At 45.5% G+C, this 15,930-nt stretch overlaps 1 protein-coding gene across 1 annotated transcript in view; it reads left to right on the top strand.

The window, feature by feature from the left end:
- Positions 1 to 15,930, top strand: part of LOC126291635 (dehydrogenase/reductase SDR family member 11-like) — a 109,112-nt gene that overhangs the window by 40,643 nt on the left and 52,539 nt on the right. Inside the window, exon 4 of the mRNA XM_049985199.1 lies at positions 14,249 to 14,372. Within this exon, the coding sequence (XP_049841156.1) occupies positions 14,249 to 14,372 (124 nt within the window). The remainder of the gene's footprint in view (positions 1 to 14,248; positions 14,373 to 15,930) is intronic.

Genomic DNA, 15,930 nt, shown 5'->3' with positions numbered 1-15,930 from the left:
TGGTCCAGGTAGATAGGATATAAAATGTAGACTGGCAATGGCAAGGAAAGCGTTTCTGAAGAAGAGAAATTTGTTAACATAGAATATAGATTTATGTATCAGGAAGTCGTTTCTGAAAGTATTTGTATGGAGTGTAGCCATGTATGAAAGTGAAACATGGACGATAATTAGTTTGGACAAGACGAGAATAGTAGCTTTCGAAATGTGGTGCTACAGACGAATGCTGAAGATAAGGTGGATAGATCACGTAACTAATGAAGAAGTATTGAATAGGATTGGGGAGAAGTTTGTGGCACAACTTGAGTAGAAGAAGGGATCGGTTGGTAGGACATGTTTTGAGGCATCAAGGGATCACAAATTTAGCATTGGAGGTCAGCGTGGAGGGTAAAAATCGTAGAGGGAGACCAAGAGATGAATACACTAAGCAGATTCAGAAGGATGTAGGTTGCAGTAGGTACTGGGAGATGAAGAAGCTTGCACGGGATAGAGTAGCATGGAGAGCTGCATTAAACCAGTCTCAGGACTGAAGAGAACAACAACAACACTATTGGGTGGGATTATTTGGATTAATAGAGCAAGTATGTGTTGTGTTACGACTTTCGACCTGCCATTTGTCGTCTTTACATTACATACATCATTACGCTTTGTAAAAACAAAGAAGAAAACTGTTGGTTAAGATTCATCTAGACTGTTACCGATATTGATTGAAGCATCATTTGTAGCATTCTAATGTTATTTCTCGTTTCTTCGAATATACTTTCGTGACTGTTTCGATTCTTAAGAGACTGTAATGCTGCTTTCCCGTACGTCTGTATTACTCTGTTGAGTTAGCGCACTTTATCGAAACGTGCGTAAACCCCGTTCCCTGAAGCGATGTTTACCTCTGCTGCTCCCACTGACTATATGATTCTTTTCCTAAAACGTGAAAACGTTGGAATCTGTATAAGCAGTGGCTTCCCTTCATTGATATTGCTTTTTACAAGCCTGTAGAATCGATGTCTTCCGTCCCATAACAATCTAAAGGACTTATAGTTGCCGTTTACCATGCCGTCTTGTACTGATGTGTTATCAGCTACTGTGTGTTCGGTAGGCCGTTACAGATGTTTTTAAAAATAATGATGTAGTACAATTAGCATCCTACGATACCGATATCGATTTGGAGGCAAAGAACTTAGCGGTATCAATCAAAGCGGTATCAAAGAAACTGTAATCTCTCACTACTGGGAGGCATGTAGACCGATGGAGATACCTGCAAATTTCCACAGAACTTCTGGCAGTAGTTTATTGCAGGTCCTTGGAAAAAAGCACAAGTCCTTCTCGTTTTAAAAAAGGGTCCTAAGACAGATGCACAAAATTATAGGTCTGCTCTGAAATTATGGAACATGTTTTCAGCTTAGACATTGACGTCTCTGTGAGTGAAAAAATTGAACTCGCACTAGGAGACATGACATATTTATCTGGGCGTACAATTACGGACTGATAAGGTAAGAAATGAGGAGGTTCTACGCAGAATCGGCGAGGAAAGGAATATGTGGAAAACACTGATAAGGAGAAGGGACAGGATGATAGGACATCTGCTAAGACATGAGGGAGTGAATTCCATGGTACTAGAGGGAGCTGTAGAGGGCAAAAACTGTAGAGGAAGACAGAGATTGGAATACGTCAAGCAAATAATTGAGGACGTAGGTTGCAAGTGCTACTCGAAGAGGTTAGCACAGGGAAGGAATTCGTGGCGGACCGCATTAAACCAGTCAGTAGACTGATGACCAAAAAAACACTTACGGAAATCTGTCCTGGTCTATTGACTTGGCTCACTAAGTCTTTGACATTCTCTTGTTTCCGGTTGATTTTCTGATCTCCTACTCGCTGGTGGCTGGATTCCCTTACGCCACTTACGCAACCTCGCGTGGACTCTACCAACGCAGAGACCAGACAACCTCTGTAGGCGTTACGCAGACTTCGTGACACTCCCAGAATGTGAAGCTCGGGCGTCAATTATTTTTTTCTGGTGTTGGTCGTATCCTGCCTCGGGCATGGATGTGTGTGATGTCCTTAGGGTAGTTATGTTTAAATAGTTCTAAGTTCTAGGGGACTGATGACCTAAGATGTTAAGTCCCATAGTGCTCAGAGCCATCTGAAACTCTCCGGTTTCAATTTGAAAGCGCATCGAATACTGCTAATTTTTTTTTTAATTTCTTGTGGTAGCTTACTCAAAATGGATGCAGCAGTATATTGCACACCTTTCTGTACAAGAGTCATGAAGGTGCGATCCAAATGCAGACTGGATTTCTACTTCTACCTAGTAGTAACTGAAAGAAAGCTGCTAAGTATTGTAAATAAGCTGATACTCTTAACAAGAAACGACAGTAAAAATATATATACTGAGAGGCCAATGTCAGGATGCAAACACTAATGAACGTGGGTGAACAGGAGGTTCCTTACTGCCCGACCCGTTCGTTTGTGATCCAGAAATATCGTTTGAGAATGGGAAGATTTACCCCAAAATATAATACCATAAGTCATAAGCGAAAGAAAATAAGCAAAGCAGATTACTTTTCGTGTCGAACGATCACTTACTTCATATACTGTTCGAATAGTAAAAATGGCAGTATTAAGTCTTCGAACAAGATCCTGTATGTGGCCTTTCCACGACAGATTACTATCTATCTGAACACCTAGAAATTTATATAGTTCAGTTTCACTAATTATATGCCCATTTGGTGAAATTAAAACATCAGGTTTTGTCGAATTGTGTATGACATACCGTAAAAACTGAGACTTACTGGGATTTTGCGTTAGTTTACTTTTACAAATCATGAGCTTATGTCTTGAACTACACTATTTGAAACAATGTCAACATTGCACACAACATCCCTTACTACCAAGCTAGTGTGATCCGCAAAAATAAAAAAATAAAAAATAAAAAAGAGACTCACCTGTAATACAACTGGGCATATCATTTATATAATTAAGGAACAAGAGTGGCCCCAACACTGATCCCTGGAGTACTCACCACTCAGACCCCACGTCACAGCCACACCCAAGAGTGACCTTTTCCTGTGTGTTATTAAAGAAAGAGGTGAACCAGTTGTAAGCTATTCCATAAAGGTACAACTACTGGAGCAATATTTTGTGATCTACACTATCAAAATGCATCATTTAAACCAAAAAGATGCCTAGCATTCGAAACCTTTTCTTTGGTCCATTCAGTATCTCACCGCGAAAAGAGAATATAGCATTTCCAGTTGTTAAACCACTATTAAAACAGAACTTTACATTAGATAGCAAATTATGTGAAATAAAATGATCAATTATCGATACATACAGAATCTTTTCAATAACTTAACCAAACGCTGATAGCAGGAGGATCCTTAGGCTTCAGTGATTTAATTATTGACTCAATCTCTCCCTTGTCAGTATCACAGAGGAGTATTTCAGGTCTCAGTCTCGGAAAGGCATTTTCCAAGAGAATTACATGATTCCCTGTAGAAACTAAGTTTTTATTTAATTCACCAGCAATGCTCGGAGAGTGAGTGTTACTTACTATACATATATCTGACTTATCAGCAACAGAACATTTTTATTACAAACTGAATTTATGTAGTCGACCTTGTGCTACTGACCAGACACTTCCTTCACGGCCGACCATATGGTTTTAATTTTATCGTGTGAATTAGCTATTCTATTTGCGTACCACATACTCTTTGCCTTTCTAATAACATTTTTAAGCACCTTACGATATCCTTTGTAATAGGCTAATGTAGCTTGATTGTGACTGCTGCTAACATTTTGATATAATTCTCGCTTTGTTCCTGTACACTATTCGCGATTTTAATATTTTAGGTGTAATGGCCGATTGAGAATAGCCTGGTACAAATCTATGTCACGGAGTGTGGTGTAACAATGTCATTTTCTCGATCCCACAATCCGTAAGAGCGCTGCACCTACGTGGACGCCACCTTTCGCTAGTCTCCACCTATCCTAGTGCTCTATACTCAGAGACCCAGTGAGTTTGTATTCATCTGTGCCATTCTTTCTGAATATCCAATTACATGTCCCTGTTGTATCATCTCTATTCATAGGTGTTTCTGATCGGAATGTAGATTTTTACTGAAACTGTTATCAATTTCCAACCGATAAACAAAGCAATACACGTTATGAATATCTAAATAACTATTGTGATCAGAGATTGTTTGCTTGTGTGAGATACAGATGCCACTTTTGCTGACTCTAGATTAGTGAGCTGTCATCTATAGATCATAGCCAAAGAAACTAGTGAACCTACCAAATATCGTGTAGGGCCCACGCGATAACGCAGAACTGCCCGAACACGATGAAGCATGGACTCGACTAATGTCTGAAGTAGTCCTGGAGGGAATTGACACCATGAATGCTGCACGGCTGTCCATAAATCCGTAAGAGTATGAGTTGGTGGAGATCTCTTCTGAATAGCACGTTGCAATGCATCCCAGATATGCTCAATGATGTTCATGTCTGGGGAGTTTGTTGGCCAGCAGAAGTGTTTAAACTCAGAAGAGTGTTCCTGGAACCACTCTGTAGTAACTCTGCACATGTGGTGTGTGGCTCCTGCTGGAATTGCCCGTCGGAACGCACAATGGACATGAATGGAGGCAGGTGATCGGACAGGATGCTTACGTACGTGTCACCTGTCACAGTCGTATCTAGACTTATCAGGAGTCCCGTATCACACCAACAGAACACGCCCCACACCATTGCAGAGCGTCCACCAGCTTGAGAAGTCCCCTGCTGACATGCACGGTCCATGGGTTCATAGGGTTGTCTCCATACTCATACACGTCCATCTGCTCCATACAATTTGAAACGAGACTCGTCCGACCAGGCAACACGTTTCCAGTCGTCAAGAGTCCAATGTCGCTGTCGACGGGTCCAGCTGAGGCGTACAGCTTTCTGTCGTGCAGTCATCAAGGGAACACGAGTGAGCCTTCGGCTCCGAAATCACATATCGATGGTGTTTTGTTGAATGGATCGCATCCTGACACTTTCTGACGGCCCGGCATTGAAATCTGCAGCACTTCGCGGAAGGGTTGCACTTCTGTCAGGTTTAACGATTGTCTTCAGTCGTCGTTGGTTCTTCTTATTGCAGGATCTTTTACTGACCGCACCGATGTAGCAGATTTCCTGTTTTAGCAGATCCTTGGTATTCACGCTACACTCGATAAATGGTGGTACGGGAAAATCCCTACTTCATCAGTACATCGGAGATGATTTGTCCCATCGTTCGTGCGCCGACTATCACACCACCTTCAAACTCACTTAAATAGTGATAACCGGCCATTATAGCAGCAGTAACCGATCTAACAGCACTTGTTGTCTTTAACCGGTCTAAGAACTGCAGCAGACACTTGTTGTCTTACACAGGTGTTGCCGACCGTAGCGCCGTATTCAATCTGTTTTCATATCTCTGTATTGCAGTACGTATGACTATATCAGTTCCTTTGCCGTTTCAGTGCAGAATGACGCAGAAAACAGTGGACATTTTAGTACAACGCAAGGCCCATAAGACAGAATTTTTAACACACTGAAGTTGACCCTTTGTGCAGGGAATAAGTTGCCAATGTGTGTCTTCGAAATTGCATAAACGTTCTTGTGCATCCCTTACTTACTGCGCTCACCTGAAAAGCGACCTTTCCGCTCACGTACTGCTGCGAGACGTGCAGGAAGAGTCAGTGAGGTTTTGAAGGGTGCCGACAGAAAGCTGGAGCCATGTCAACTCGAGTGCCGTGATCAGATCCGCTAGCTTCCTCAGTTGATCAGTGGCGCGAAAAAGTCTAATTGAGGCGGCCCCACAGATTCTCGATTGGGTTCAATTCCAGGGGTATTGGTGCCCAAGGGAGTGCGGTAAAATCCTGGTGCTCTTCGATCCACGACCGTAAACTGCGAACCTTGCCTTGTCCTCCTAGCAGACGCCACCGTGAAGAGCAAACTGCGTGTGGCGGTGGACATGTTTTCTAGGGATAGATACATATTTGTGTCGAGCAAGTGTGCCTTGCAATTCTATGGGATCACCCAGCGAATGCCACGAAAACAACCCCCAGACCATAGCGCATGGAGGGTGTTTGCTTCCAGACGTTTCTCGCCGTTCACGCCAACGACAATCTGTCCAGTGGCGCATAAAACGTGATTCGTCTGATGTTTGGTTTGTACGGCGCTCAACTGCCCGGTCATCAGCAACCGTACAAAGTGCCAATTTTACACACTCCAATTTTTTACACGGTACAGTCTAGCCACTGTCACGAATGATGATGATGATGATGATGAAATGATGTCAACACCCAGTCCCCAGGCAGAGAAATTCCCGAATCCGACCGGAAATCGAACTCGAGACCCCGTGATCCAATCTGTAGTGACGTTTATATGTTAAATAAAGTGTGTGTACACCGCAGTTTGTAACTAATCATCATCATCATCATTTAAGACTGATTATGCCTTTCAGCGTTCAGTCTGGAGCATACTCCCCCTTATAAAATTCCTCCATGATCCCCTATTCAGTGCTAACATTGGTGCCTCTTCTGATGTTAAGCCTATTACTTCAAAATCATTCTTAACCGACTCCAGGTACCTTCTCCTTGGTCTGCCCCTCTACTGCTGAACCCATGAGTCTCATAGGTAACCTTGCTTCTCAAATGCGTGTAACACGACCGCACCATCTAAGCCTGTTGGCCCTGACTGCTACATCTGTAGAGTTCATTCACAGTTTTTCTTTGATCTCCTCATTGTGGGCACCCTCCTGCCATTGTTCCCATCTACTAGTAACTGCAATCATCCTAGCTACTTTCAAATCCGTAACCTCAACCTTCTTGATAAGGTAACCTGAATCCACCCAGATTTCACTCCCATACAACAAAGTTGGTCGAAAGTTTGAACAGTGTACAGATAACTTAGTTTTGGTACTGACTTCCTTCTTGCAGAAGAGAGTAGATCGTAGCTGAGCGCTCACTGCATTAGCTTCGCTACACCTCGCTTCCAGTTCTTTCACTATGTTGCCATCCTGTGTTGCCATCCCAAGTACTTGAAACCGTCCACCTGTTCTAACTTTGTTCCTTCTGTTTGGCAATCAATCCATTTATATCTCTTTCCCACTGACATTACTTTCGTTTTGGAGATGCTAATCTTCATACCATAGTCCTTACATTTCTGATCTAGTTCTGAAATATTACTTTGCAAACTTTCAATGGAATCTGCCATCACAGCAAAGTCATCCGCATATGCGAAACTGCTTATTTTGTGTCCACATATCTTAATGTCACCCAGCCAGTCTATTGTTTTCAACATAAGATCCATAAATAATATGAACAACAGTGTAGACAGGTTACAGCCTTGTTTTACCCCTGAAACTACTCTGAACCATGAACTCAATTTACCGTCAACTCTAACTGCTGCCTGACTATCTACACTCTTGGAAATGGAAAAAAGAACACATTGACACCGGTGTGTCAGACCCACCATACTTGCTCCGGACAATGCGAGAGGGCTGTACAAGCAATGATCATACGCACGGCACAGGAGACACACCAGGAACCGTGGTGTTGGTCGTCGAATGGCGCTAGCTGCACAGCATTTGTGCACCGCCGCCGTCAGTGTCAGCCAGTTTGCCGTGGCATACGGAGCTCCATCGCAGTCTTTAACACTGGTAGCATGCCGCGACAGCGTGCACATGAACCGTATGTACAGTTGACGAACTATGAGCGAGGGCGTATAGTGGACATGCGGGAGGCCGGGTGGACGTACCGCCGAATTGCTCAACACGTGGGGCGTGAGGTCTCCACAGTACATCGATGTTGTCGCCAGTGGTCGGCGGAAGGTGCACGTGCCCGTCGACCTGGGACCGGACCGCAGCGACGCACGGATGCACGCCAAGACCGTAGGATCCTACGCAGTGCCGTAGGGGACCGCACCGCCACTTCCCAGCAAATTAGGGACACTGTTGCTTCTGGGGTATCGGCGAGGACCATTCGCAACCGTCTCCATGAAGCTGGGCTACGGTCCCGCACAACGTTAGGCCGTCTTCCGCTCACGCCCCAACATCGTGCATCCCGCCTCCAGTGGTGTCGCGACAGGCGTGAATGGAGGGACGAATGGAGACGTGTCGTCTTCAGCGATGAGAGTCGCTTCTGCCTCGGTGCCAATGATGGTCGTATGCGTGTTTGGCGCCGTGCAGGTGAGCGCCACAATCAGGACTGCATACGACCGAGGCACACAGGGCCAACACCCGGCATCATGGTGTGGGGAGCGATCTCCTACACTGGCCGTACACCTCTGGTGATCGTCGAGGGGACACTGAATAGTGTCCAAACCGTCATCGAACCCATCGTTCTACCATTCCTAGACCGGCAAGGGAACTTGCTGTTCCAACAGGACAATGCACGTCCACATGTATCCCGTGCCACCCAACGTGCTCTAGAAGTTGTAAGTCAACTACCCTGGCCAGCAAGATCTCCGGATCTGTCCCCCATTGAGCATGTTTGGGACTGGATGAAGGGTCGTCTCACGCGGTCTGCACGTCCAGAACGAACGCTAGTCCAACTGAGGCGCCAGGTGGAAATGGCATGGCAAGCCGTTCCACAGGACTACATCCAGCATCTCTACGATCGTCTCCATGGGAGAATAGTAGCCTGCATTGCTGCGAAAGGTGGATATACACTGTACTAGTGCCGACATTGTGCATGCTCTGTTGCCTGTGTCTATGTGCCTGTGGTTCTCTCAGTGTGATCATGTGATGTATCTGACCCCAGGAATGTGTCAATAAAGTTTCCCCTTCCTGGGACGATGAATTCACGGTGTTCTTATTTCAATTTCCAGGAGTGTATGTAAAGACTTTTATTTGCTTCCAAAAGTTTGCCTCCTATTCCATAATCTCGCAGAACAGACAATGTCCTCCTAGGAACCCGGTCATATGCCTTTTCTAGATCTATCAGCATGGATACAATTCCCTGTTCCACTCGAAACACTTATCCATTATTTGCCGTAAGCTAAAAATCTGGTCCTGACAACCTCTAAGAGGCCTAAACCCACACTGATTTTCATCCAGTTTCTCGCACTTTCCTTTCAACAATGCCTGAGAAGATTTTACTCACAACGCTGATTAAAGAGATACCTCTGTAGTTGTTACAATCTTTTCTGTTTCCATGTTTAAAGATTGGTGTGATTACTACTTTTGTCCAGTCTGATGGAACCTATCCCGACTCCCACGCCATTTCAGTTATCCTGTGTAGCCATTTCAGACCTGCCATTCCACTGTATTTGACGAGTTCCGACTTCATTTCATCCACCCCAGCCGCATTATTGCACTGCAATCTATTGACCATTTTCTGCACTTTCTCAAATGTGATCCTATTTCCTTCATCATTCCTGCCCCATTCTACCTCGAAATCTGAAACATTGCTGATCGTATTTTCACCCACATTGAACAACTCTTCAAAATATTCCCTCCATCTGCGCAAGGCATCCACAGGATTCACCAGAAGTTTTCCTGGCCTGTCCAAAATACTTGTCACTTCCTTTTTACCTCCATTTCGAATACTGCTAATTACACTCCAGAATGGTTTTCCAACAGCTTAACCCAAAGTCTCCAACCTGTTTCCAAAGTCTTCCCAAGATTTCTTCTTGGATGCTGCAATTATCTGTTTGGCTTTGTTTCTATCTTCAACATAACTTTCTCTATCTACCTGAGTTCTAGTATTTAGCCATTTTTGACACACCTTTTTCCTTTTACAGGCTGCCTTGACTGTGTCATTCCACCAAGCTGTTTGCTTAATCCTACCTTTATACACTAATGTTCCAAGACATACTTTAGCCACTTCTAGCACTGCGTCCCTGTACCTTGTCCATTCCTTTTCCAATGACTGTAATTGACTACATTCAACTAACTGGTACCTTTCTGAGATCACTGTTATGTACGTGTGCCTGATTTCCTTATCCTGAAGTTTCTGCACCCTTATCCTCCTACATATGGACCTGACATCCTGCACTTTCAGCGTCACAATACCAATTTCACTTGCAGATTAAACAGTGATCAGTGTCATCAAAGAATCCCCTGAATACACGTGTGTCCTGCACAGCCTTCCTGAATTGCTGATCTGTTACTGTATAGTCAGAGACAGATCTGGTTCCCCTGCCTTCCCAAGTATACCGGTGAATGTTCTTATGTTTAAAAAAGGAATTTGTGATTACTAAGCTCGTACTGGCAGAGAATTCCAAGAGTTGTTTCCCGTTCCTGTTGGCCTCCATATCCTCTCCAGATCTACCCATAACCTTTTTATACCCTTCTGTTAGATTTACAACGCTTCCATTAAATTCACCCATGATCAGAACACTGTCCTTGTCCTTTGTAACTAATTTACTATTTTTCATATAGTTCAGTAATGGTCATCCTGTGAATGGTGCAATAATGTAGGCGTGGCCACAGCCTATGTTCGATACCAGCATGCAACAGTAACCACTAACAAACGGCAGGTGGCAGCACTGGCAGCGGATAGCATATAAAACGTGTCCGGGGGACGCGGAAAACAGCGCAGACGTTCTCAAAATGTGAAAGTGGAGCTATTTATCTTACGCCAAAAAGACATGATCATCGGGCTTCAGGCCAAAGATGGAACAAGTTTGTGATCTGGTGGCGTGCTACCGCCATTAAAGTGTTCCGTGCGCAGCAAAATGCCGATATCCAAAAACGACTCCGAGGCGAGTGCGGTGCAGCTCGAGCCAAAGATGGAACAAGTTTGTGATCTGTTGGCGTGCTACCGCCATTAAAGTGTGCCGTGCGCAGCAAAATGGCGATATCCAAAAACGACTCCGAGGCGAGTGCGGTGCAGCTCGAGCCAAAGATGGAACAAGTTTGTGATCTGTTGGCGTGCTACCGCCATTAAAGTGTTCCGTGCGCAGCAAAATGGCGATATCCAAAAACGACTCCGAGGTGAGTGCGGTGCAGCTCGAGCCAAAGATGGAACAAGTTTGTGATCTGTTGGCGTGCTACCGCCATTAAAGTGTTCCGTGCGCAGCAAAATGGCGATATCCAAAAACGACTCCGAGGCGAGTGCGGTGCAGCTCGAGCCAGAGACGACAGTGGCGAATGGCGGCTGTCGAGATGTGTGTGTGGACACACACACCTCACAAACTGACCGCTCAGACGAGCAAAGGGGCTACACTGTCTCCTCAACGACCGTTCAGCGAACGTTGCTGCGCAGTTAAGTGCTCCACAAACCAATCATCATCACCACCTCACTGCAGATACTCGGATCTAGGTCATAAAATGCGTACATGCCTGCCGTCGTTGGCGATAATGTGGCGCGGACGAATAGCGAAATCCTGCGTCACGCGCTGAAGCGTCGGAACATCGGTGCTGTCGATGACCTCCCCAATGGCTGTTTCCAGCCGCCTCTGGGTACCCCGCTGCCGACAGTCCTGCCCCAGGACATCAAACACTCTCCTGCTTCGACACGGTCGAGGTCAATCTTTAATGAACCACATCTGGTCGAAATAAGGATCGCTTTGGATAACGGGGATGAAATCATCCTCCAAAACCTTTATGCACGGTAATCACCATGACATCAAGAAATATTGCAGCGATTACCCCTTGACTGACATTGCACAACACCACACAGTCACCCATTGACGGTGAAAAGACTTCTATATTGAGAAATGAGAAGCCTCAGTGTGGTATCACCGCCAGACACCACACTTGCTAGGTGGTAGCCTTTAAATCGGCCGCGGTCCGTTAGTATACGTCGGACCCGCGTGTCGCCACTATCAGTGATTGAAGACCGAGCGCCGCCACACGGCAGGTCTAGTCTACAGAGACTCCCTAGCACTCGCCCCAGTTGTACAGCAGACTTTGCTAGCGATGGTTCACTGACTACATACGCTCTCATTTGCCGAGACGACATTTGCTACGACTTAGCAAAGCGCCATATTATTCAAGAAAGTATTCTGAACAGATAATATTGTGAATCATGTACCGTCAAGAGCGACGTTCATCATTAATGGATTAAAGTTAAGTATCAAACTAATTACTTCCGTTTTCTGAATTCTAGTTCCTTGTCATGTTCCAGACCTCACGTCAGTATAGTCCTTCCCTCCTCACGCCAGCCTGCGTGAGCTAAAACGCGTGCATTTCGCCCTCCTCTAGTAACAAGGTGTTGGTTCTTCTGCCAACACAACACTCAGTCCCCCAAATACGTCAGTTTTGCTTGTTGACGAACCCATCCAAATGAAAGTCGGATTCGTGGCTAAACCAAACTATACAGCGCATAGTAATTCCCATCATGGTCCGCGCGAAACCGTGCAGTTTGAACATCCTAACACACACCATTCAGAAGTTATGACGGTTTTACTTTAGACAGTTCAATAACTTTCAGCACGTATGTGAGAAAGGTGAACTGCATCACACATCATTCGCTGCTGTAAACAGGAAAGAGGAAAAGGCAGAAGGAGCATAACCTACTGTTCGTAGTACACTCCAAGTATCCTGTAGAGTTTATATTTGTAGTCCATATCTTCGCCACTCAAGCAAGTGTCATGTTGTTGTTGTTGTTGTTGTTGTTGTTGTGGTATTCAGTCCTGACACAGGTTTTATGCAGCTCTTCATGCTACTCTATCCTGTGCAAGCTTCTTCATCTCCCAGTACCTACTGCAACCTACATCCTTCTGAATCTGCTTGGTGTATTCATCTCTTGGTCTCCCTCTACGATTTTTACCCTCCACGCTGCCCTACAGTACTAAAGTGGTAATCCCTCGATGCCTCAAAACATGTCCTACCAACCGATCCCTTTTTCTAGTCAAGTTATGTCACAAGCTCCTCTTCTCCCCTATTCTATTCAATACCTTCTCATTAGTAGTGATCTACCCATCTAATTTTCAGCATTCTTCTGTAGCACCACATTTCGAAAGCTTCTATTCTCTTCTCGTCTAAATTATTTATCTTCCACGTTTTACTTCCATACATGGCTACACTCTATACAAATACTTTCAGTAAGGACTTCCTGACGCTTAAGCAATACTCGATGTTAACAAATTTCTCTTCTTCAGACACGCTTTCCTTGTCATTGGCAGTCTACATTTGATATCCTCTCTACTTAACCCGTCATCAGTTATTTTACTCCCCAAATAGCAAAACTCCTTTACTATAAGTGTCTCATTTCCTGATCTAATTCCCTGAGCATCACCCGACTTTATTTGACTACATTCCATTATCCTATTTTTCCTTTCGTTGATGTTCATCTTATATCTTCCTTTCAAGACACTGTCCTTCCGTTCAACTGCTCTTCCAAGTCCTTTGCTATCTATGACAGAATTACAATGTCATCGGCGAACCTCAAAGTTTTATTTCTTCTCCATGGATTTTAAGGCCTACTCCGAATTTTTCTTTTGTTTCTTTCAGTGCTTGCTCAATATACAGATTGAATAACATCGGGGATAGGCTACAACCCTGTCTCACTCCCTTCCCAACCACTGCTTCCCTTTCATGTCCCTCGACTCTTATAACTGCCATCTGGTTTCTGTACAAATTGTAAATAGCCTTTCGCTTCCTGTGTGTTACTCCTTCCACCTGCAGAATTTGAGAGAGAGTATTCCAGTCAACATTGTCAAAAGGTTTCTCTAAGTCTACAAATGCTAGAAACGTAGATTTGCGTTTCCTTAATCTAGCTTCTAAGGTAAGTCGTAGGGTCAGTATTGCCTCACGTGTTCCAGTATTTCTACGGAATCCAAACTGATCTTCCCCAAGGTCGGCTTCTACTAGTTTTTCCATTCGTCTGTAGAGAATACGCGTTAGTATTTTGCAGCTGTGACTTATGAAACTGATTGTTCGGTAATTTTCGCACCTGTCACCACCTGCTTTCTTCGGGATTGGAATTATTATATTCTTGTTGAAGTGGGAGGGAATTTCGCTTGTCTCATACATCTTGCTTACCAGATGGTAGAGTTTTGTCATGTCTGGCTCCCCCAAGGTTGTCAATAGTTCTAATGGAATGTTGTCCACTCCCGGGACCTTGTTTCGACTCAAGTCTTTCAGTGCTCTATCAAACTCCTTCACGCAGTGTCGTATCTTCCATTTCATCTTCATCTACATCCTCTTCCATTTCCATAATGTTGTCCTCAAGTACATCGCCCTTGTCCAAACTGTCTATGTGCTCCTTCCACCTTTCTGCCACGTCTTTTTATGGAGCAGAGGCCGGCGCTGCAGCGAGTGTTTGTGTCGGTGTTTGTGTTGCAGCCAGGCGGCTCACCAGGTCCCGGGCCGGGCGCCGCTGCACTTCTACTCGGCCACCAAGCACGCGGTCAAGGCGCTGGCGGACGGCTTCCGGATCGAACTCGCCGACTCCGGCATCAGACTGACGGTAAGCCGCGGGCCTGCCTCGCCTGAGTGACCACAGCGCAGCACAAGTTTGTGACGTACCCCAGCCCCTTATGCAGTCGGGAGAAGTGGCATATGCCTGTTGTCGCGAATGTAGGAAGTATTCCATCCAATCCATTAATTTGGTTCATTAAGAGTTCTTCACCGAGAGGGAGCCACCCGTCTGCAATGGCTCCGGAACAGGCCATTAAAATCGCTACACCACTAACATGATGTGCTACAGACGCGAAATTTAACCGACAGGAAGAAGATGCTGTGATATGCAAATATTAGCTTTTGAGAGCATTCACACAAGGTTGGCGCCGGTGGCGACACCTACAACGTGCTCGCATGAGCAAAGCTTCCAATGGATTTCTCATACACAAACAGCAGTTGACCGGCGTTGCCTGGTGAAACGTTGTTGTGATGCCTCATGTAAGGAGGAGAAATGCGTACCATCACGTTTCCGACTTTGATAAAGGTCGGATTGTAGTCTGTCGCGATTGCGGTTTATTGTATCGTGGCACTGGTGCTCGCGTTGGTCGAGATCCAATGACTGTTAGCAGAATATGAAATCGGTGGGTTCAGGAGGGTAATACGGAACGCCATGCTGGATCCAACGGCCTCGTATCACTAGCAGTCGAGATGACAGGCATCTTATCCGCATGGCTGTAATGGATCGTGCAGCCACGTCTCGATCTCTGGGTCAAAAGATGGAGACGTTTGGAAGACAACAACCATCTGCACGAACAGTTCGACGACGTTTGCAGCAGACCATGGGTGCGGTTACCTTTGACGCTGCACCACAGACAGGAGCGCCTGCGATGGTGTACTCAACGACGAACCTCGGTGCACGAACGGCAAAACGTCATTTTTCTGGTGAATCCTTTTTACAGCATCATGTTTGGCGACATCGCGGTGAACGCACATTAGAAGCGTGTTTTCGCCATCGCCATACTGGCGTATCACCAGGCGTGATGGAATGGGGTCCCATTGGTTACACGTCTCGGCCACCTCTTGTTCGCCCTGATGGCACTTTCAACAATGGCCGTTACATTTAAGATGTGTTACGACCCGTAGCCCTACCCTTCATTCGATCCCTCGAAAACCCAACATTTCAGCCGGATAATGCACGACCGCGTGTTGCAGGTCCTGTACTGGCCTTTCTGGATGCAGAAAATTTTCGACTGCTGCCCTAGTCACCACATTCTCCAGATCTCTTACCAATTGAAAACGTGTGGTCAATGGTGGCCAAGCAACTGGCTCGTCACAGTACGCCAGTCACTACTCTCGATGAACTGTGGTATCGTGTTGAAGCTGCACGGGCAGCTGTACCTGTACACGCCATCAAAGCTCTGTTTGACTCAATGCCCAGGCGTATCAAGGCTGTTGTTACGGCCGTATGTCAGTTTACGAGACCGGAGCCGCTACTTCTCAATCAAGTAGCTCCTCAGTTTGCCTCCGAGTGCACCCCGCTTGCCAACATCGTTAGACAAACCGAATGGTCACCCATCCGAAAGCGGTAGCCCAGCCCGACAGGTGACATAGCTGACGGGACCGGT

This window comes from Schistocerca gregaria, chromosome 9, assembly GCF_023897955.1.
Source record: "Schistocerca gregaria isolate iqSchGreg1 chromosome 9, iqSchGreg1.2, whole genome shotgun sequence".
NCBI classification, from domain to species: Eukaryota; Metazoa; Arthropoda; class Insecta; order Orthoptera; family Acrididae; genus Schistocerca; species Schistocerca gregaria.
This window is presented reverse-complemented; position numbering and strand designations above follow the sequence as displayed.